Source organism: Pristiophorus japonicus, chromosome 7 (genome assembly GCF_044704955.1).
Source record: "Pristiophorus japonicus isolate sPriJap1 chromosome 7, sPriJap1.hap1, whole genome shotgun sequence".
NCBI classification, from domain to species: Eukaryota; Metazoa; Chordata; class Chondrichthyes; family Pristiophoridae; genus Pristiophorus; species Pristiophorus japonicus.
In genome coordinates, this window is record NC_091983.1 from 211,224,560 (window position 1) to 211,247,793 (window position 23,234).

General features: G+C 44.1%; 1 protein-coding gene across 1 annotated transcript in view; it reads right to left on the bottom strand.

The window, feature by feature from the left end:
- Window positions 1–23,234, bottom strand: part of acoxl (acyl-CoA oxidase-like) — a 533,322-nt gene that overhangs the window by 498,264 nt on the left and 11,824 nt on the right. Inside the window, exons 4-5 of the mRNA XM_070885754.1 lie at window positions 11,951–12,037; window positions 4,616–4,714 (exon numbers count right to left, since the gene is read on the bottom strand). Coding sequence (XP_070741855.1) covers window positions 4,616–4,714; window positions 11,951–12,037 — 186 coding nt within the window. The remainder of the gene's footprint in view (window positions 1–4,615; window positions 4,715–11,950; window positions 12,038–23,234) is intronic.

Below are 23,234 nucleotides of genomic sequence, written 5' to 3' on the forward strand. Positions count from 1 at the left end.
CTATACTCAAAACCCCAAGCTATGAAGGCCAACATACCATTTGCCTTCTTCACCGCCTGCTGTACCTGCATGCCAACTTTCAATGACTGATGTAACATGACATCCAGATCTCGTTGCACCTCCCTTTTCCTAATCTGCCGCCATTCAGATAATATTCTGCCTTCGTGATTTTGCCCCCAAAATGGATAACCTCACATTTAACCACATTATATTGCATCTGCCAAGAATTTGCCCACTCACCTAACCTGTCCAAGTCACCCTGCAGCCTCTTAGCATCCTCCTCACAGCTCACACCACCACCCAGTTTAGTGTCATCTGCAAACTTGGGAGATATTACAATCAATTCCTTCATCCAAATCATTAATGTATATTGTAAATAGCTGGAGTCCCAGCACTGAGCCCTGCGGCACCCCACCAGTAACTGCCTGCCATTCTGAAAAGGACCCGTTTATCCCGACTCTCTGTTTCCTGTCTGCCAACCAGTTCTCTATCCACGTCAATACATTACCCCCAATACCATGTGCTTTAATTTTACACACCAATCTCTTGTGTGGGATCTTTCAAAAGCCTTTTGAGAGTCCAAATACACTACATCCACTGGTTCTCCCTTGTCCACTCTACTAGTTACATCCTCAAAAAATTCCTGAAGATTTGTCAATCATGATTTCCCCTTCATAAATCCATGTTGACGTCTCATACCATCGTAGTTACCTTTCCTTAAGTTCAGGACCCTAGTCTCTGAATTAATTGTGTCACTCTCCATCTTAATAAAGAATTCTACTTTCCAAATTCTGCTTTCCAAATGCGCTGTTATTTCATCTTTAATAATTGATTCCAACATTTTCCCCACAACTGATGTCAGGCTAATCAGTCTATAATTACCCGTTTTCTCTCTCCCTTCTTTTAAAAAAAGTGGTGTTACATTAGCTACCCTCCAGTCCATAGGAACTGATCCAGAGTCGATAGACGGTTGGAAAATGATCACCAATGCATCCATTATCTCTAGGGCCACTTCCTTAAATACTCTGGGATGCAGACTATCAGGCCCCGGGGATTTATCGACCTTCAATCCCATCAATTTCCCTAGCATAATTTGCTGACTAATAAGGATTTCCTTCAGTTCCTCCTTATCACCAGACCCTCTGTTCCCAAATATTTTCTGAAGGTTATTTGTGTCTTCCTTCGTGAAGACAGAACCAAACTATTTGTTTAACTGCTCTGCCATTTCTTTGTTCCCCATTATAAATTCACCTGATTCTGACTGCAAGGACCTATGTTTGTCTTCACTAATCTTTTTCACTTCTCATATCTATATCTGCAGTCAGTTTTTATGTTCGCAGCAAGCTTCCTCTCATACTCTATTTTCCCCCTCCTAATTAAACATTTTGTCCTCCTCTGCTGAATTATAAAATTCTCCCAGTCCTCAGGTTTGCTGCTTTTTCTGGCCAATTTATATGCCTTTTCCTTGGATTTAACACTATCCTTAATTTCCCTTGTTAGCCACGGTTCAGCCACCTTCCCCGTTTTATTTTTACTCCAGACAGGGATGTACAATTGTTGAAGTTCATCCATGTGATCTTTAAATGCTTGCTATTGCCTAAGCCACCGTCAACCCGTTAACTATCATTTGCCAGTCTACTCTAGCCAATTCACGTCTCATACCATTGTAGTTACCTTTCCTTAAGTTCAGGACCCTAGTCTCTGAATTAATTGTGTCACTCTCCATCTTAATAAAGAATTCTACCATATTATGGTTACTCTTCCCCAAGGGAAGATTGCTAATTAGTCCTTTCTCGTTACACATCATCCAGTCTAGGACGGCCAGCCCTCTAGTTGGTTCCTCGACATATTGGTCCAGAAAACCATCCCAAATACACTCCAGGAAATCCTCCTCTACCGTATATCTACCAGTTTGTTTGGCCCAGTTTTGGATTTAGTTTTGGGGAATGAAGCTGGGCAGGTTGAAGGAGTATTAGTGGGAGAGCACTTGGGTGACGGTGACCATAATTCAGTCAGATTCAAGTTAGTTATGGATAAGGACAAGGATAGGCCTGGAATAAAAGTCCCAAATTGGGGAAAAGCTAACTTTGCCAAGTTGAGGAGTGACTTGGTCACAGTGGACTGGAAACAGCTACTTGTGGGTAAATCAGTGTCAGAATAGTGGGAGGCATTCAAGGAGGAGATCCGGAAGGCTCAGGCCAAACATCTGCCCTTAAAGAAAAAGGGTAGGAATAACAATTCTCGAGCCCCCTGGATGGCTAGGGACTTACAGGGGAGGATAAAGAAAAAAAGGGAAGCTTATGTCATATACAGATGGCTAAATACTATAGAATCTTTGGAGGAATATAGAAAGTTAAGAAGTAAAATTAAAAAGGATATTGGGAATGCTAAGAGCGAGTATGTAAAAGTATTGGCTAGTAAAATTAAAGAAAACCCAAAGATGTTCTATAAATATATTAAAGAGCAAGAGGGTAACTAAAGAAAGGGTAGGGCCTATTAGAGACCATGAGGGTAATCTTTGTGTGGCGATAGAAGATGTTGGTATGGTTCTTCACAAATACTTTGCGTCTGTTTTCACAAAAGGAAAGGGGCAATGCAGATACTGCTATCGAGGAGCAGTGTGAAATTCTGGATGAAATAAACATAGTGAGAGGGGAAGTATTGAAGGATTTAGCGAGCTATGAAAGTAGATAAGTCCCCAGGCCTGGATGAAATGCATCCCAGGCTGTTGAGCAAAGTAAAAAAGAGGAAACAGCAGAGGCCTTGACCATCATTTTCCAGTCCTCTTTGGATCTGGGCATGGTGATGGAGGACTGCTAATGTGGTACCCTTGTTTAAGAAGGGAGAAAGGGATAGGCCAAGTAATTACAGGCCTGACAGCCTAACTTCAGTGGTGGGAAAATTATTGGATAAATCTACATTTGGAAAGGCAAGGATTAATTAGGGATAGTCAGCACGGATTTGTTAAGGGAAGATAGTGTTTGACTAACCTGATTGAATTTTTTGATGAGGGTAGTCCGTACGATGAAGTGTATATGGACTTTAGCAAAGCTTTTGCTAAGGTCCCAAATGGAAGACTGGTCACAAAGGTTAAATTCCATTTGATCCAGGGCAAAGTGGCAAGTTGGATCCAAAATTGGCTTGGAGTTAGGAAGCAAAGGGTAATGATTGATGGATGTGTGTGTGACTGGAAGGATGTTTCCAGTGGGGTTCCGCAGGGCTCAGTACTGGGTCCCTTGCTTTTTGTGGTATATATCAACGATTTAGATTTGAATATAGGAAGTATGATTAAGAAGTTTGCAGATAACACTAAAATTGGCTGTGTGGTTGATAATGAAGAGGAAAGTCATGGGCTGCAGGAGGATATCAATCTACTGGTCAGGCGGGCAGAGCAGTGGCAAATGGAATTTAATTCTGAGAAGTGTGAGGTAGTGCACTTTGGGAGGGCTAATAAGGAAAGGGTTTATACATTAAGCGGTAGGCCACTTAATAGTGTAGATGAACAAAGGGATCTTGGAGTGCTTATCCACAGATCCCTGAAAGTAGCAGGCCAGGTGGATAATTTGGTTAAGAAGGCATAAGGAATGCTTGCCTTTATGGCCGAGGCATAGAATACAAGAGCGGGGAGGTTATGCTTATATTGTATTTCGGCCACAGCTAGAGTACTGCATGTAGTTCTGGTTGCCGTATTATAGGAAGGCTGTGATTGCACTAGAGAGGGTGCAGAGAAAATTTACTAGGATGTTGCCTGGAATGGGGAATCATAGATATGAGGACAGATTGGATAAGCTGGGTTTGTTCTCATTGGAACAGAGGAGGTTGAGAGGAGACCTCATTGAGGTGTACAAAATTTTGAGGGGCCTGGACATAGTGGATAGCAAGGGTCTATTTCCATTGGTGGAGGGGTCAATTATGAGGGGGCATAGTTTTAAGGTGGTTGGTGGAAAGTTTAGATGGGATTTGAGGGGGGGCTTCATCACGCAAAGAGTTGTGGGGGTCTGGAACTCACTGCCTGGAAGAGTGATGGATGCAGAAACCCTCACCACGTTTAAAAGGTGCTTGGATGGGCACTTAAAGTGAAGTAACCTGCAGGGTTCCGGACCTAGAGCTGGTAATTGAGATTAGACTGGATAACCTTTTGTTGGCTGGCGCAGATACGATGGTATGTACTGCAGGGAATTGAATACGGCCAGGGTGATCTTCTGGACTAGTTTCAATCGCCTGGATGGGCCGGAGAGGAATTTTCCCAGATTTTTTTCCCCTCGGTTGGCCTGCGTTTTTTAATCTGGTTTTTGCCTCTCCCATGGGATCACATGGCTCCAGTTGGGGTGGAATGTAGAATATTTTAGTGTAAGGGGTTTACAGTTATGTGGGGCGGATTGGTTGGGTTGGGTGCTCTTTACCTTTCCGCCATTGTTCATAGGTTTATATGTAACCTTCAGGGCTGCTGACCGAGGGCCGGCACAGACACGATGGGTCAAAATGGCCTCCTTCTGTATTGTAAATTTCTATTTTGCTATGTTTCTATACATATTCCTATTTGCTTTCTGTAACAAGGTTCCAAAATACCATTATACATAAACTGCCTAGTTGAATGATTCAGTCAGTCAGTTACCTGGGTTGCTGGATCGTACGTTGCTTGAGTCTGGATGCCTCTTACATTACTACCATGTCCTCGTTCTGTCATTGCAAACATTCCAGTAAATTTTAAGTCCTAGGATTTGATTGTGGAAGAACAAAGAATTGACATGAATACACAGCAGCTGATTTATCTTTCACTTTTTTTTGCTCTGCTTCGAATGTCATTTGCAATAAACGGCTGAGATCATGTGATATTCTCCTCAGTTGGCTCAGAAGGCAAGAACATACTATCTATTATAGCTTCGATCCCTGGTCTGTGTTGCTAACAAGTAGTCCAATGTAAAATTCTCATCTTCACGTTTAAGTCTCTTCATGGCCTTGCCCCTCCCGACTTCTGTGCACCCCCCATGATCTGGCACTCAATTGGCGGCTATGCTTTCAGCCACTAGGTCGCACACTCTAACTCAGAGTGACACTTAGGCGAGAGTCATATGCACTAAGCCAAGCTAACATTCTGGGTCAACCAGGATGCACTTATAATCAATGTTCCCTCTAAGCTGGCTCTAAGCCCACGCAGGCCGCTCACCAGCTTTCCCATTACAAATGCTGCACAAACGCAGAAATTGAAAGTAACAAGCCGCACAGAACAAAGCACAGCTTACAGGGAACATGGTTTATAATACACTGCTCCTTTAAGCAATTCTTTGCAAATGTGAGCTATAAAAAAAATTAAGTGTTCGTTTTATATAATTTGGTGAACAAAACTTAACAAGATGATCCTCAAAGCAAAAAAAAAAGTTAGCAGCTGCTGTGCAATCAGACATATGATTCCCCATTCAAGCTAACATGATGGGCCCAAGTTTCGGGCCCCGCCTAAAATGGCGCAGCCCTGACCTGGACGCCCGTTTTTTGCGCTCGAAAGTGCGCCGAAAAAAAACTCCGATATTCTCCAGTTCCTCGGAGGTCTTCAGCAGCTTGGCGTGGCACGCACAGAAAATCGGGGGGTGGAGCCAGACACTCGTGCCGATTCTACAAGCAGTGGGAGGACAGGCAGTGGGAAATAAACATTGCCACTTGCCCATTTTTAACAGGACTAGAAGAAAAGTGGAGATTTGTCTCTTGGACCCCTGGAAAGGCTTGTGATTTAATTGTAGTAATTTTTTTGTGTCTGAAGGAGTGCTTTTAGCAGCACTGTTGAATAAATCACCTGCTGAAATCAGTGAGTGCAGCTTTTCACTGCTAAACTTGCACAACAGGTGCTGCATTGGTGCATGCAAATTAAGGACTGTGTGTTTTGAGAAATAAAAGTGTCAATTCAACTTTGCAATGGAACAACGTCCACCAAGAACAAAGAATTTCTTGCATGAGGAAGTGGAGATATTAGTCAACGTAATTGAGCAGAGATGGCAGAAGCTAGATACCAGCAACAGAGATCGCATAAGAGTGCCACCAAAAGAAAAGAAACGCTGGAACCAAGTTGCAGAAGATTACTGCGCAGTGGTGCATACCAGGAGATCTGGAAGTCAGTGTAAAAAGAAATGGCATGACCTTGGTCAAGTAGTTAGTGTAAGTAATATTTCCCATTTTTAATGTAATCGTAATTGTAACTTGGCTATCTGTATGTCCTACCTTGCAGACTGACACACTCTAAAAAGTTATATTTTACTCTTTGCAGAAGAAATTAGCCCACAACAAAAGGGAGGCAACTCGAACAGGAAGAGGCACGCCCAATCTGCATCCACTGACACCCTTGGAACAAAGAGTAGCTGCTATGATGAGTAGTACATGGAGAAAAGCAATCAGTACAGCACAAGCTGGGCCCGCACGCGAGGAAGAGGGCAAGTCCTGAAAATGCATCGTGGCCTTTTAAATCAACCTGCTGTCTAACCTGCTATGTGTGAGAGTACTCATGCCACCCATCCTGCCCCCTCCCTTGCTGTTAAACATTTGACTTTTCTGATGTATTTTGCAGAACATGATGATGATGTTGATGCTGCTGCTGCTGTCAACCCTGAGGATGCAGAACAAGAACCAGTAAAACTAGATGCGGATGAACCAGACTGGATGATGGCAGCGATGACTGAAATGTCTGCAGGGGAGAGCTTCCAAATTAATGTTTATGAGCCCCCATCAAGGGGCATCAGAGTTTCAACCCCTAGCAGAGGTTTTGGTTCTAGCTTCCATGGTTTTGATTCTGATGTTGCGGGTCCCAGTGGTGCTGCTGGTATAATGCAGCAGTCTACAGTCAGTGCACTACCGTCCGAGCCTGCGCCTCTCACTCGCATAGGTTCTGGTTCCACTTACTATGGTTTTGATTCTGACTTTGCGGGTCCTAGTGCTGCTGGTAATATCATGGAGCAGTTTACACCCATTCACCCACCATCCTAGCCCACGGCTCGCACTCGAGTGCTGTTGTCTGGAACACCGAGCGCCCCACCTTCCCAGCCCGAGCCTCTCCCTCTAGTTCTGCCGTCTGCAATAGAGCATCCCACCGTTCCAGCCCGAGCCTCTCTCTCTAGTACTGCCGTCTGCAACACAGAGCGTCCCACAGTCCCAGCCCGCGCCTCCCTGTGTAGTGGTGCCGCTTGCAACACCGAGCATCCCACCGTCCGTGCCCGCGCCTCCCAGTGTAGTGGTGCCACGAGGCAGACCCAGGCAGAGGATGAGGAGATTGGAGACATGCTCTCCTGAGGTTCAGCGTGCAATAGATGTGGATCAGATTGTGGCATTGGGTATAGAGACCAATGAGCTTACCCGATCACTCATCGGTGGCGTCAGTGCAGTGGGTGAGGAGTTGACAATCCTGACTGGAGAAATAGCAGTAATGACACGGGAACTTCGGGAGGGAATGTCCGAGGGAGTGCAATCGACGGCACAGGCCGTCAGGGAGGGCCTAGGTGAGGTAGCTGCTGCAATAAAGGCACACAGCCCGGCCAATCAAATGACACCCCCATGAAGAAGTGAACATTCACTGAGATATGGATGAAACATGGTTGCAGCCTTTCTTTGCTGCTTTTGTTCTTGTTCTTAATGTAGCTGTAGTGGCATTTTTCAAATTGAAATTGTTTTGTAAGTTTTGTAACTTCACAACTTATAAGTGATCTTAGGGTTTTAAAGTGATCTTATAGATCTGATACATTTTGTATCTTATTTAATTTTGCACCTAAAAAGTGATCTTGAAGTTTGTGATCTTAAGAGTGTAAGAATTTTCACATTGAAATTGTTTTGTAACTTTACAAGTTTATAAGTGATCTTCAAGAGTCATATTAAAAAGTATAGTTTGATACAACAAATATTTATTACAGTGACGTTAACTTTTCAATAAAATATTTTTTCATTAAAACGGTTTCATGTTCCATTAGCACAACACAACGTAGGAACAACTGCAAAGAATAAACATGTCCATGCACAACAGTGGTCGCAGAGCCCTCAGGCATCAGTAGTTGAAGTGTTCACGGATGAGCTGCTGGCACAAGGCTCGAGTAATCGTTAAAGGGGCACGATGGACAGCCCTCCTCCGACCTCGTGCTCCGGCATCAGGCACTTGCATGCTTTCCTGATCGTTGTCATCATCCACATCCTGCTGTTCCGTAATATTATCATGCACTGGACCCTCACGTAGGTCTTCTGGTTCCACTACCAGCTCCTGCTGCCTCATGATGGCTAAGTTATGGAGCATGCAGCACACAACAATGAAGTGACCAACAATCTGAGGAGAGTATAGCAAGTGTCCTCCGGAATGGTCCAGGCATGGGAATCGCTGTTTCAATGTGCCAATGATCCTCTCAATGATGCTGCGCGTCGCAATGTGCGCCATGTTGTATTGACGGTCAGCTTCTGTCCGTGTCACGCGTAGGGGCGTCATGAGCCAGGTGGTCAGGCCGTACCCTTTGTCTCCCGGTAGCCAGCTCTGCCCTTCTGGCTGCTGCTCAAACACGTCAGATATAATGCTGTCGTGTAGGATGAACGCATCGTGGGTGCTGCCAGGGTATCTCGCTTCGACTGACATGATGCGCTGCTTGTCGTCACACACGAGCTGCACATTGATAGAGTAGAAACCTTTCCTATTCCGGTACTGCTCAGAATCCTCCACAGGTGCTCGCAAGGCTATGTGGGTACAATCAATGCAGCCCTGTACCTTTGGGAAGCCGGCAATTCTGAAGAAGCCCACAGCCCTCTCATGGTTTGCTGTGCGGTCATTGGGAAATTGATGAAGTCATTCCTTCGTGCATACAGTGCAGCCGTGACCTGGTAAATGCAGCCATGTATTGCACGTTGAGAGATGGCACACACATCTCCAGTTGCAGCCTGAAACGATCCCGAGGCATAGAAAGAAAGTGCAGCTGTTACCTTCACTGCAACAGACAGGGCAGTTGGCGTTCTGCTTCTGGGCTGCAAATCTGCTCTCAGCATATCACAGATCTCAGCGGAAACGCAGCCTTTTGACACAATCAGCCTCGCTCATGTCCAGGTATGAGCGCCTGGCTCGATATTGTCGACGTGGGTAAAGTCTCCTGCCCATCAACCTACAGGCTATGATGTTCCTGGTGTGTTGAGCTCTAATCAATTCTCTCCTATGCAGTGAATTGATGGCGAACCATTGCATAATACGTGTTGTTGACAATGCAGCACCCATTCTGCAAATTTAAGTTTAAAAGTGTCTATGTGGCTGCCTCTCCCTGTCCCAAGGGCCTCAGTCTCCCTCACAGCTCGAAGGCTGCTTGATTGCTGTGTCTTTGGCTGCCATCCAGTCACTGACGATGCCCCTATCCCGTGGCCAAATGGCCTCAGTCCCCCCTCACAGCTCGAAGGCTGCTTGCTGTGTCTTTGGCTGCCGTCCAGCCACTGATGGAAGGAAGGTCTGCCTGAAGCACCGCAGCTCGAAGGCCACTTGCTGCTGCTGTTGGGCTGCAATCGAGACACTGACGCCACCCCGTCTCCAACATATAAGGCCTGCCTGAAGCACCGCAGCTCAAAGGCTGCTGCTGTTTCACACAGGTTGGAACATGGAATATTTAATCTTTGCTTTGTTTATAAATTTTGAATTCAGGTTGGATCTTTATTTGTATAAGTATGACTGCTGAATGATTGTAGAATTTAATTACTTCCCTTCACCCCCCCCCTCGTTCCCTATGCCTAATTTGTAACCTACGCCTGATTTGTAAAGTGCAGGCAAGGTTTTTTCGAGCGTACAAAAGTCTTCACTTACTCCATTCTAAGTTAGTTTGGAGTAAGTTTTCACTGCCTAAATTTTGAAAACAGGCGTAAGTGGCCGGACACGCCCCCTTTTGAAAAAAAAATTCTGTTCCAAAGTGAAACTGTTCTAACTGACTAGAGCTGGAGCAAACTAAATGCCGAGAATTGCAATTTCTAAGATACTCCATTCTAAACCAGTTGCTCCAAAAAAAACAGGAGCAACTCAGGCCGAAACTTGGCCCCGATAAGGGGGGGTAAAACAACAAAAGAGCAGACAGCCTAGAAGGGAAAGCAAGCTTTCTGTGTGTTGGTAATAAGGAGACAGAAGGAACGAAAGAGGTTAAGCCGGACGAGATTTTTTTTTTAAATCAGGAAAGGCAAAGAAAATGAAAATTGCCAAACCAAAAGAATCCAAACTAACATGTATGTGTTTTAGGAAACAGAAATTAAGGGACTAGAGCCATCAATTAAAAAAGAAAATCATGATATAATAGCAACAACTGAAATATGACTGCAGTTGGGTCAGAACTGGCAATTAAATATTCCTGACACAAAACCCATCAGGAAATAAAGAAAGACTTGCATTTATAGAGCATCGTTCATGACCTCAAGACGTCCCAATGCAATATTTTTCGAAGCGTAGTCTCTGTTGTAATGTAGGAATCACGGCAACCAACTTGATCACAGCAAAGTCCCTCAAAGAGCAATGTGTTAAATGACGAGGTAATTTGTTTTAGTGACGTGGGTTTAGGATGGATAAATAAAATCAGAGGCAACAGGATTTAAATAAATAAATGCTGCAAACAGATTATCTTTGGATTGAGCTGAGGAATAGCAAAGGGACCAACACACTGGTGGGAGCATATTATAGACTGTCAAGCGAACAACACAAAATGAAATTTTTAGACAAATTGGAAGGCACATATTAACAATAGTTATTTCTAACTGTAGGAGATTTAAATTATCCAAAAATAACTAGGCTAGAGAAAATATATGTGGTATATTCAGGACTGTTTTCCCAGTCAAGGGCCCTGACCTTGCGGCCCCAATGGGCGTGTACGAGGTGCACACGCGCCCGTATAGGCCCAGCAAGTTCCGGGTTTAGGTACACGAAGCGCATGTGCCTACACCCGGAACTTGCAACCGGTCAAGAATCCTCTGGACAGATGACATGCATCGGGAAGTGTAGGACCTCCGCGGGCTATTTGGCCAACTTCTGCCCGGTGAATGTCCTTGAAATTCTTACAACTGATAAAAGCAGGGATAAGGCCCTTTTTTAATCAGCGTAAGACTTTTAAAGGGCAAAAATATACTTTTTTTCCCAATAATTTAAACATTTAAAATCCTGTTAAATAAAGTTTATTTTTAGACCCTTTAAAAATATGTAAATTTATTTTTCAAAAAATTAAATTTGTTTAAAATAATTAACTTCCATTTGGATTCATTTTAAATATGTGATGTTTTTTTTAATTTATTTTAAGTGTTTGTGTGTTTGTAGGGGTATTCTCATTCATACCTATGGTGATTCCATATAATCACCATAAGTATGAATGGGAGTACCCCTACTGTAATTGGTTGGTCCGGCCCATGTGATTCCCAGGGATGCTACGTTCCTGGAATACAAGGACCTCTACACAGGCCTTCATGTAGAGGTCCAGAACCACAAGTCTCCGAAACGCCCAGACCACCAGGTAGATTCGTAAAAAATTTTCAGGTCGGGGGCATCCGACCGCAATTTCTGGGCCAATATCTTGCAAACCTAAAAGTGAATGAAGCACTGTGACTTGTTTCTGGGCAGAGGCAGCTGACGAAAAGTCGGGCAACATTTGGGAAGCAGTTGCAATATAATTAGGTTCAGTGTGAAAACGGAAGGAGGAAAGGGTAAAGCTCAGGACAATGGTACTTAACAGGAAAATAAATCAAAATATAGCGAGATAAATGGGCCTTTGTCTAGATTAAGTGGATGGAAAAATTGGCAAACAAAACACTAGATAAGCAATGGGAAATACGTAAACAGGAAATGGAAGGGTAGAAATTATAGAGGTAATCATTTCAAAAATATATGGATTAGAGTGAGATTTTTAAACAATGAATTGCATCTGGTTAGAAAGTAAGTTGTCTGAAATGAATATACGGTAGCGTAGATTGTTTGGGTAAATACAGTGACACATACCTTTATGGGCTGAAACCACTTTTCAATGTGTTCCTGGCTGCCAAGGTTGATGACTGCCCCACCGAACAACCAACAGACCACACCCATCTACAGGTCAAGGGCAGAAAGAGGAATAAAGTCAACACAATTAAACAAACTGTCAGCACTGAAGGCTTTCTGATTAATTTAGCAATGCACACGAGGCCGTTGACTGGTCTGCACTGGCTTGTGCAGTTTCAGAACAACAAATTCCCGCAATTCAATTGCAGCCAATGTTGAGGGAGGGAGAAAATAAGGATGAAAAGGCAAAAAAAAGGGTATGTTTTTAGAAAACTACATAGTCCCGTTTGTTCATTTAGTTCAACTGGACATGTATTCATCCTGAATGCTACGTCTCAACCTCGGTTAATAAGCTCACTATCTCCATCCATGCCACTCCTGTATCAACCAGCAACATAAAGGAATCCAACAAGTTCTATTTCTGCTTCATAAGCTGGAACGTCACTTTTCAACGCTTCGAACTATTGGTCTCGTGTAAAAAGGTTAAACCTACCTAACTCAAAGGAGTAACAGGCAGCTCGAACTCAGATCTGCAATCCTCCGCTCAGGGAAGGCACTCATTATCCATCACTGAACCTAGTCTAACTAAGGAAATAAGAGATGGTATCAAATTGAAAAAAAGGGCATACAATGTGGTCAAGACTAGTAGGAGGCCAAAGGATTGAGAAACTTTTAAAAGCCAGCAAAGAACAACTAAAAAGTGATAAAGAGAGGGAAGATAGATTATGAAAGTTAACTAGCACGAAATATAAAAACAGATAGTAAGAGTTTCTACAGGTACATAAAAAGGAAAAGAGTGGTTAAAGTAAATGTTGGTCCCCTGGAGGATTGGACTAGGGAATTAATAATTGAGAACAGGGAAATGGCAGAGACAATGAACAAATGTTTTGTATCCGTCTTCACTGTAGAAGACACTAAAAAAATCTCAATAGTGGATAATCAAGGTTCTATAGGGAGGGAGAGGAACTTAATACAAATCACTATCACTAATGAAGTAGTACTCGGTAAAATAATGGGACTAAAGACAGACAAGTCCCCTGGACCTGATGGCTTACATCCTAGGGTCTCAAAGGAAGTGGCTGTAGAGATAGTGGATGCATTGGTTGTGATCTACCAAAATTCCCGGGATTCTGGGGTGGTCCCAGCAGATTGGAAGACCGCAAATGTAATACCACTATTTAAAAAAGGAGGCAGACAAAAAGCAGGAAACTATAGACCAGTTAGCCTAACATCTGTCGCTGGGAAAATGCTGGAGTCCATGGAAGCAGTAGCGGGACATTTGGAAAAGCATTATTTTATCAAGCAAGGAAATCATGTTTGACCAATTTGCTGGAGTTCTTTGAGAATGTAACGAGCAAGGTGGATAAGGGGGAAGTGGATGTGGTGTATCTGGATTTCCAGAAGGCATTCGATAAGGTACCACATAAAAGGCTACTGCACAAGATAAAAGTTCACAGGGTTGGGGGTAATATATTAAGCATGGATAGAAGATTGGTTAACTAACAGAAACTAGAGAGTCGGGATAAATGGGTAATTTTCGGGTTGGCAGGCTGTAACTAGTGGGGTGCCCCAGGATCGGTGCTGGGTCCTCAACTATTTACAATCTATATCAGTGAATTGGATGAAGGGACCAAGTGTAATGTAGCCATGTTTGCTGATGATACAAAGATGGGTAGAAAAGCAAATTGTGAGGACACAAAAAAATCTGCAAAGGGATATAGACAGGCTAAGTGAGTGGGCAAAAATTTGGCAGATGGAGTATAATGTGGGAAGATGTGAGGTTATCCACTTTGGCAGAAAAATAAAATAGAAAAGCAAATTATAATTTAAATGGAGAAAAATTGCAAAGTGCTGCAGTATAGAGGGACCTGGGGGTCCTTGTGCATGAAACACAAAAAGTAAGTATGCAGGTACAGCAAGTCAGCAGGAAGGCAAATGGAATGCTGGCCTTTGTTACAAGGGGGATAGAGTATAAAAGCAGAGAAGTCCTGCTACAACTGTACAGGGTATTGGTGAGGCCACACCTAGAGTACTGCGTGCAGTTTTGGTCTCCGTATTTAAGGAAGGATATACTTGCATTGGAGGCTGTTTCAAGAAGGTTCACTCGGTTGATTCTGGAGATAGGTTAAGCCTATACACGTTGGAGTTCAGAGGTGATCTTATCAAAACATGCAAGATAATGAGGGAGCTCGACAAGGTGGATGCAGAGAGGATATTTCCACTCATAGGGGAAACTAAAATTAGGGGGCATAGTCTCAAAATAAGGGGCCGCCCATTTAAAACTGAGATGAGGAAGAATTTTTTCTCTGAGGGTTGAAATCTGTGGAATTCTCTGCCTCAGAGAGCTGTGAAGGCTGGGTCACTGAATATATTTAAGGCAGCGATAGACAGATTTTTGAGCGATAAGGGAATAAAGGGTTAATGGGAATGGGCAGGAAAGTGCAGCAGAGTCCATGATCAGATCAGCCATGATCTTACCAAATGGCGGAGCAGGCTCGATGGGCTCTACATAAGAACATAAGAATTAGGAACAGGAGTAGGCCATCTAGTGGAAACAACCTCTCCGCCTCTATCTTGTCTATCCCTTTCATTATTTTAAATGTTTCTATAAGATCACCCCTCATCCTTCTGAACTCCAACGAGTAAAGACCCAGTCTACTCAATCTATCATCATAAGGTAACCCCCTCATCTCCGGAATCAGCCTAGTGAATCATCTCTGTACCCCCTCCAAAGCCAGTATATCCTTCCTTAAGTAAGGTGACCAAAACTGCACGCAGTACTCCAGGTGTGGCCTTACCAATACCCTATACAGTTGCAGCAGGACCTCCCTGCTTTTGTACTCCATTCCTCTCGCAATGAAGGCCAACATTCCATTCGCCTTCCTGATTACCTGCTGCACCTGCAAACTAACTTTTTGGGATTCATGCACAAGGACCCCCAGGTCCCTCTGCACCTCAGCATGTTGTAATTTCTCCCCATTCAAATAATATTCCCTTTTACTGTTTTTTTTCCCCCAAGGTGGATGACCTCACACTTTCCGACATTGTATTCCATCTGCCAAACCTTAGCACATTCGCTTAACCTATCTAAATCTCTTTGCAGCCTCTCTGTGTCCTCTACACAACCCGCTTTCCCACTAATCTTTGTGTCATCTGCAAATTTTGTTACACTACACTCTGTCCCCTCTTCCAGGTCATCTATGTATATTGTAAACAGTTGTGGTCCCAGCACCGATCCCTGTGGCACACCACTAACCACCGATTTCCAACCCGAAAAAGGACCCATTTATCCCGACTCTGCTTTCTGTTCGCCAGCCAATTCTCTATCCAGTCTAATACATTTCCTCTGACTCCGCGTACCTCTATCTTCTGCAGTAACCTTTTGTGTGGCACCTTGTCGAATGCCTTTTGGAAATCTAAATACACCACATCCATCAGTACACCGCTATCTACCATGCTCGTTATATCCTCAAAGAATTCCAATAAATTAGTTAAACATGATTTCCCCTTCATGAATCCATGCTGCGTCTGCTTGATTGCACTATTCCTATCTAGATGTCCCGCTATTTCTTCCTTAATGATAGTTTCAAGCATTTTCCCCACTACAGATGTTTAACTAACCGGCCTATAGTTACCTGCCTTTTGTCTGCCCTCCCTTTTTTAAACAGAGGCGTTACATTAGCTGCTTTCCAATCCGCTGGTACCTCCCCAGAGTCCAGAGAATTTTGGTAGATTATAACGAATGCATCTGCTATAACTTCCGCCATCTCTTTTAATACCTTGGGATGCATTTCATCAGGACCAGGGGACTTGTCTACCTTGAGTCCCATTAGTCTGTTCAGCACTACCCCGCTAGTGATAGTGATTGTCTCAAGGTCCTCCCTTCCCACATTCCTGTGACCAGCAATTTTTGGCATGGTTTTTTTGTCTTCCATTGTGAAGACCGAAGCAAAATAATTGTTTAAGGTCTCAGCCATTTCCACATTTCCCATTATTAAATCCCCCTTCTCATCTTCTAAGGGACCAACATTTACTTTAGTCACTCTTTTCCGTTTTATATATCGGTAAAAGCTTTTACTATCTGTTTTTATGTTTTGCGCAAGTTTACCTTCGTAGTCTATCTTTCCTTTCTTTATTGCTTTCTTAGTCATTCTTTGCTGTTGTTTAAAATTTTCCCAATCTTCTAGTTTCCCACTAACCTTGGCCACCTTATACGTATTGGTCTTTGATTTGATACTCTCCTTTATTTCCTTGGTTATCCACGGCTGGTTATCCCTTCTCTTACCACACTTCTTTTTCACTGGAATATATTTTTGTTGCGCACTATGAAAGAGCTCCTTAAAAGTCCTCCACTGTTCCTCAATTGTGCCACCGTTTAGTCTGTGTTTCCAGTCTACTTTAGCCAACTCTGCCCTCATCCCACTGTAGTCCCCTTTGTTTAAGCATAGTACGCTCGTTTGAGACACTACTTCCTCACCTTCAATCTGTATTACAAATTCAACCATACTGTGATCACTCATTCCAAGAGGATCTTTTACTAGGAGATCGTTTATTATTCCTGTCTCATTACACAGGACCAGATCGAAGATAGCTTGCTCCCTTGTAGGTTCTGTAACATACTGTTCTAAGAAACAATCCCATATGCATTCTATGAATTCCTCCTCCAGGCTACCCCATGCGATTTGAGTACTCCATCCATCTTTTCCACAAACATATGGTAATTATTCATTTTTAGCATTAATGCAGTTATAAGCAGCATAATTTTACTTTGATTTTAATAACTGTATTAACTATTTCCACTGGTTGGGGAGTCTAGGACTAGGGGAAATAGCCTAAAAATGAGAAGCCAGCCTAAAAATGAGAAACCAGGCATTTCAGGAGCGAAGCTCAGAAACACTTGTACACACAAAGGGTGGTAGAAGTTTGGAACTCTCTACTGAAAATGCCAGTTGATGCTGGGTTAATTATTAATTTTAAATTCGAGATTGATAGATTTCTGTTAATCAGGGTATGAAGGGATATATGCCAAAGGCGGGTATATGGAGTTAGGCCGCAGATCAGCCATGATCTCATTGAATGGCGAAACAGGCTCAGGGGCCAAATAGCCTACTCCTGTGCCATGTATATTTTATGACAATTGCAAATACAGTACAGAACTTCAGAGAGTATATTCCATAATTAAAGTAGCAGCCAAGACTCAAAGATCAAGCTATAAATCCACACATTGTACTGATTACCGACACACACTGCTCTTTGAAGCTATAAATGTCTTGCTTTCAATGCAGTTCCAAAGACACAGAGACTCATTTAAATAAGTGCCATTTATAAACTAAAATTAGAACTGTAACTCAGCAACGTATAAATGAAAGCAAGCCTTGAACAGTTTGGACAATGTAATTGACTTGGAATTCAAGCATGAGGTTTAGCCCGAACAGTGTCAATACAAGGAGCACCACACTTTCCAGTTAGACATAGTTCATCGTTACATGACAAGAGGCCAACCACCGAACGGATGACTGACAAAGTCACCAAGATCCAATCTCAGAAGCAGAATAAAACAAAATACTGCAGAAACAGCAAGTATTCCGTTTATACATGTTAGTATTTTGGCCAACGTTTTCTTTAAACAGTTCTTCATGCTGTTAAAGTGCTCTTCCTGAAGGTGGTCAGGTTGCTAGTGTCACAAAGCACATCATATCTTTGAAGAAGCAATGGGGGCAATCAAAACCGGCAGCCTGGGGGTCAGGAGAGGTTTTATAGGGTTTTTTCCCCTCCTCTTTTAATAACATAGAATTTCCTTCCCTCACCAATTCCCCCTGCTTGCCCCTCCTTTCTCCCAGAGGACCACTGATTGCCTTGCTGGACTATGGTTCCAAAGGCATGGCATTCCCTTTAGTACCTCACCCATGTGAACATTAGTCACCTGCAAGCTTCAGCATTGAGTGTCAGCAGGATATGCAACCAGCTCGATCTGTCTACACCAAATGTCAGCACACATGGGCACACACTCCAAAAGGGATCCCCAAACAGCAGGACTCCTGGGAGATTTCCCCTCCCTAACTCAAGGGCTCCCGAGGTCAATTGTAGCACTCTGAAGAGAGAAGATAGCTCAGCACAGACCAGTGATTGAACCTGGGGCCTGTGTACATCTCAGCTGCTCACCAGATACACTCACTGTACTATCGATAGGGCTCAGGACCAGGTCTTCTCATAGAAACATAGAAAATTCGATAAGGTGCCACACAAAAGGTTACTGCAGAAGATAAAGGTACGCGGAGTCAGAGGAAATGTATTAGCATGGATAGAGAATTGGCTGGCTAACAGAAACCAGAGAGTCAGGATAAATGGGTCCTTTTCGGATTGGAAATCGGTGGTTAGTGGTGTGCCACAGGGATCAGTGCTGGGACCACAACTGTTTACAATATACATAGATGACTTGGAGGAGGGGACAGAGTGTAGTGTAACAAAATTTGCAGATGACACAAAGATTAGTGGGAAAGCAGGTTGTGTAGAGGACAGAGAGAGGCTGCAAAGAGATTTAGATAGGTTAAACGAATGGGCTAAGGTTTGGCACATGGAATACAATGTCGGAAAGTGTGAGGTCATCCACCTTGGGGAAAAAAAAAAAACAGTAAAAGGGAATATTATTTGAATGGGGAGAAATTACAACATGCTGAGGTGCAGAGGGACCTGGGGGTCCTTGTGCATGAATCCCAAAAAGTTAGTTTGCAGGTGCAGCAGGTAATCAGGAAGGCGAATGGAATGTTGGCCTTCATTGCGAGAGGGATGGAGTACAAAAGCAGGGAGGTCCTGCTGCAACTGTATAGGGTATTGGTGAGCCCGCACCTGGAGCACCGCATGCAGTTTTGGTCACCTTACTTAAGGAAGGATATACTAGCTTTGGAGGGGGTACAGAGACGATTCACTAGGCTGATTCCGGAGATGAGGGGGTTACCTTATGATGATAGATTGAGAAGACTGGGTCTTTACTCGTTGGTGTTCAGAAGGATGAGGGGTGATCTTATAGAAACATTTAAAATAATGAAAGGGATAGACAAGATAGAGGCAGAGAGGTTGTTTCCACTGGTCGGGGAGACTAGAACTAGGGGGCACAGCCTCAAAATACGGGGGAGCCAATTTAAAACCGAGTTGAGAAGGAATTTCTTCTCCCAGAGGGTTGTGAATCTGTGGAATTCTCTGCCCAAGGAAGCAGTTGAGGCTAGCTCATTGAATGTATTCAAATAGATAGATAGATTTTTTACCAATAAGGGAATTAAGGGTTATGGGGAGCGGGCGGGTAAGTGGAGCCGAGTCCACGGCCAGATCAGCCATGATCTTGTTGAATGGCGGAGCAGGCTCGAGGGGCTAGATGGCCTACTCCTGTTCCTAATTCTTATGTTCTTATGTAGGAGTAGGTCATTTGGCCCTTCGAGCCTGCATCACCATTCAATAAGATTATGGCTGATCATTCACCTCAGTACCCCTTTCCCGCTTTCTCTCCATACCCCTTGATCTCTTTAGCCGTAAGGGCCATATCTAACTCCCTCTTGAATATATCCAATGAACTGGCATCAACAACTCTCTGCGGTAGGGAATTCCACAGGTTAACAACTCTCTGGGTGAAGAAGTTTCTCCTCATCTCAGTCCTAAATGGCTTACCCCTTGTCCTTAGACGATATCCCCTGGTTCTGGACTTCCCCAACATCGGGAACATTCTTCCCGCATCTAACCTGTCCAGTCCCGTCAGAATTTTATATGTTTCTATGAGAGCCCCTCTCATCCTTCTAAACTCCAGTGAATACAGGCCCAGTCGATCCAGTCTCTCCTCATATGTCAGTCCTGCCATTCCAGGAATTAGTCTGATGAACTTTCGCTTCACTTGCTCAATAGCAAGAACGTCCTTCCTCAGATTAGGAGACCAAAACTGAACACAATATATCAGATGAGGCCTCACTAAGGCCCTGCACAACTGTAGTAAGACCTCCCTGCTCCTATACTCAAATCCACTAGCTATGAAGGCCAACATGCCATTTGCCTTCTTCACCACCTGCTTTACCTGCATGCCAACGTTCAATGACTGATGTACCATGACACCCAGGTCTCGTTGCACCTCCCCTTTTCCTAATCTCGGGGGATCTGTCTTTAGTTGGTTACCTCCCTTGGGTAAATTGCAAAGGCTAGAAATTTGTTTTTTTAGTGAAAACGTTATTTTTTGCGCCAAAATTACTATTATCGCAACACTAGTGTTGTGAGACCGTAAATTCAAAGTTTAATTTGCGCAGCGATAAAAATCAGCGTTGCACGAGGATTCGCATTGCAAACCGCTATCCTCGGCAACTTTAGTCCGAGGGCGATATCGCTGGGGGTTGGGCCGAGGGAGAGTGGAAAAACAACTGAAAATAGGTTGGAAAAAACAAACAAAATTTACAAAACATTTACCAGACACTTATCTAGCGAATTGCTGCAAAAGAATTAAATAATAAAAACTTTAACTTACCTTTTTTGCAGGTCTTCATACTTACTGCTGCTCCAAAGGATGCAACACAGCTTTTTGTCTGGCAGTCTTCTTCGCGCAAAATGCGCTGTGAGCCAAAGTTTTGGCGAACGCGATATTTTGAGTCTTGCATGGCTGCGCTCCTCTCTCCAGCGGTATTTTTAAGCCGCCGCCGCAAAATGTCTCCGAATTTTCCGCCGACCGGGTTTTCGTCAAAAAAGATGAAATAGCACCAAAAACCTCGGTCGCAAAATCGTCGAATTTCTAGCCCCAAGTGTTTGGTTAAATCCATCAAAGGACCATTATACATGATCTGTGGAGGGCACCCATAATTATATAGATAGATCCCTTTTCAACATTAAGGATTACATAGTTTGTCTTTGGAAGTCAGTGTAACCACAATAATTACCCATCTGTGGTGGTCTACATACATTGCATCCCAGGAGAGAGATAGTAATCTGAACAGAGGATCAAAGTCAGAACAATCACCAATATTCACATGAGCCTCGACAATGGGGGAGGGAGGGATTCATCTCCGCAATCACACCCAAAATCAGGCAGGATTGCAGTGGAGAATGAGAGAAAATGTGGGTGGTGAAAAGCTATCACCGTCCCAACCACGATTTCCCTTCCAGTCTCCGTCACCAGGACTGCCAATGGCCACTCTTTTCCTACTTGCTACATGCATGGGATGGGAGGGCGGACGGTGGAATAAAGGAGGTGCCCAGGTTCCCGGCAGCTTCCCTCCCGTCCTCCCCACATAGTACCGCTTCTCGGGGTTGCCATTTGGAAAGTGGCAGTCGGTCCCAGAAAGCAGCAATAAATCCCCTAATGGAAGGAGAGGGCCTCTCTGCAGCCTCCTCTCCCTCCAAATTGGGCCCCGTTTAGGGCCAATGTCAAGGCCTTCAATGGGTACCTCGCTGCCACGTCGCCGTGCTTTGTCCCTTACCCCTTCTCTTCTCTCTCCCCGCACCTTCTCTCTCTCTCTCTCTCTCCTCCTCCAAGGACCATAGAGGGAAGTTGGATGGGAGGGCGGGGGGTGGGGGGGGAAAAGGCGGGTGGTGGGGCTGTGGAAGTCCTACCCTGCCAGAACTTCACCCTGAAGGAGGGAATTCTTCCCACTGAGTGTCGACATTATATTTGGGACGAAGGACATCATTCACACACAGCGACTCCCTCTGCACCGCTCGGCTAATTGCCGGATAATCTTGCTAAGCTATCGGACAAGACAAACCCTAGATTTGCAGTCCAGAATCCCAGCACTAAACAACAGTTACTAAAGCATCAAGCCCGTTCTCCAAGAGTGGGATAGAGCATGGCATTCATTGTATGTAATTTTTCACAAGATCCATCCTCCCCAGTTTATTTCACTCTATATTTTTTTTTTAATGTTAAAACCTTCAGAAAATAAATGACGCCCACACTCTTAGAATGTAATAAACACAGAGCGCTAGTTGCTTGAACTTTGGCAGAAAACCAAAACATTTCAGCATTCACTATGAAACATATGCACTTAGAAGTTAGGGAAAATAATGGGGCCAAGTGCTTTGTTTTTTACATCTTATCTTTTTTGCTTCTCCTGAAGGTGTCCATTTCTACCATCGGCAACTTTTCACCCTCAACACCCGCCCCACCCGCAATTGTCTAAACGTCTCCTAGCCCTAATAGACTCTAATAGGGGGGTCATAAACACTTAAATCCTTACTCTAAACCCAACCCTGCGAAGCCTACCAGTTCTGGCCTACCTCAGGCTTCCCACATCACCCATCGGCGACGACGACCCGAGCCTCCTGTGGCAACGACCGGGGCCTGACGATCGGGCCTCCACCCCCCCTCCCCTCCAGCAGCAATCGGAACACCTCCGGCTGCAGCAGATGGGCCTCTCCTCCACGACAGCGTCTGGGCCTCTTCAACGACGGCTGGAACTCCTGCAGCGACAGGCGACCTCCTCCTCAACGGCGACCAGGTCCTCCTCTCCTACGAGGCGTTTGGCCTCCCCCCCTCCTTCAGTGACGACTGGAGCTCTCCTTCCCCACTGGTGACCTGGCCTTTTTCTAGGATACAGTTCTATGGGCCATGGGTAATTATTCTTAGATTTGCCCCAAGATTTTCCCATCACACTATTTTGATTATCCCAGTCCGTTCAGCTTAAACTTATTTATTAAATATCTTCCTTTTAGAATCACAGGAGATCATTCGGCCCATTGTGCCTGCGCTGGTTCTTTGGCAGAGCTATCCAATTAGTCACACTGCCCCCGGTCTTTCCCCATAGTCCTGTACATTTCTTCACTTCAAGTATCCAATTCCCTTATGAAAGTTACTTTTGAATCTGTTTTCACCACCCTTCAGGCAGTGCTTTCCAGATCGTAACAACTCGCTGTGTAAAAACATGTTTCCTCATGTCACCTCTCTTCTTTCGTCAATCACCTTAAATTTGTGTCCCCTGGTTACTGAGCCTTCTGCCGCTGGAAAGAGTTTCTCCTTATTTCCTCTAGCAAAACTCTTCATGATGTTGAACACCTCTATTAAATCTCTCCTTAACCTTCTCTGCTTCAAGGAGAACAACCCCCGCTTCTCCACATAACTGAAGTCCCTCATCCCTGGTACCTTTTGAGCAAATCTCTTCTACACCATCTCCAAGGCTAGGACATCCTTCCTTCTTGATGGAGTCCTCCAAGCTCCTTCTCCAAAGTAGATGGCTGTTCGCCACAAGCTCATCTCAGGGCTCTAAAAGAATTTGCCTTCTGACCA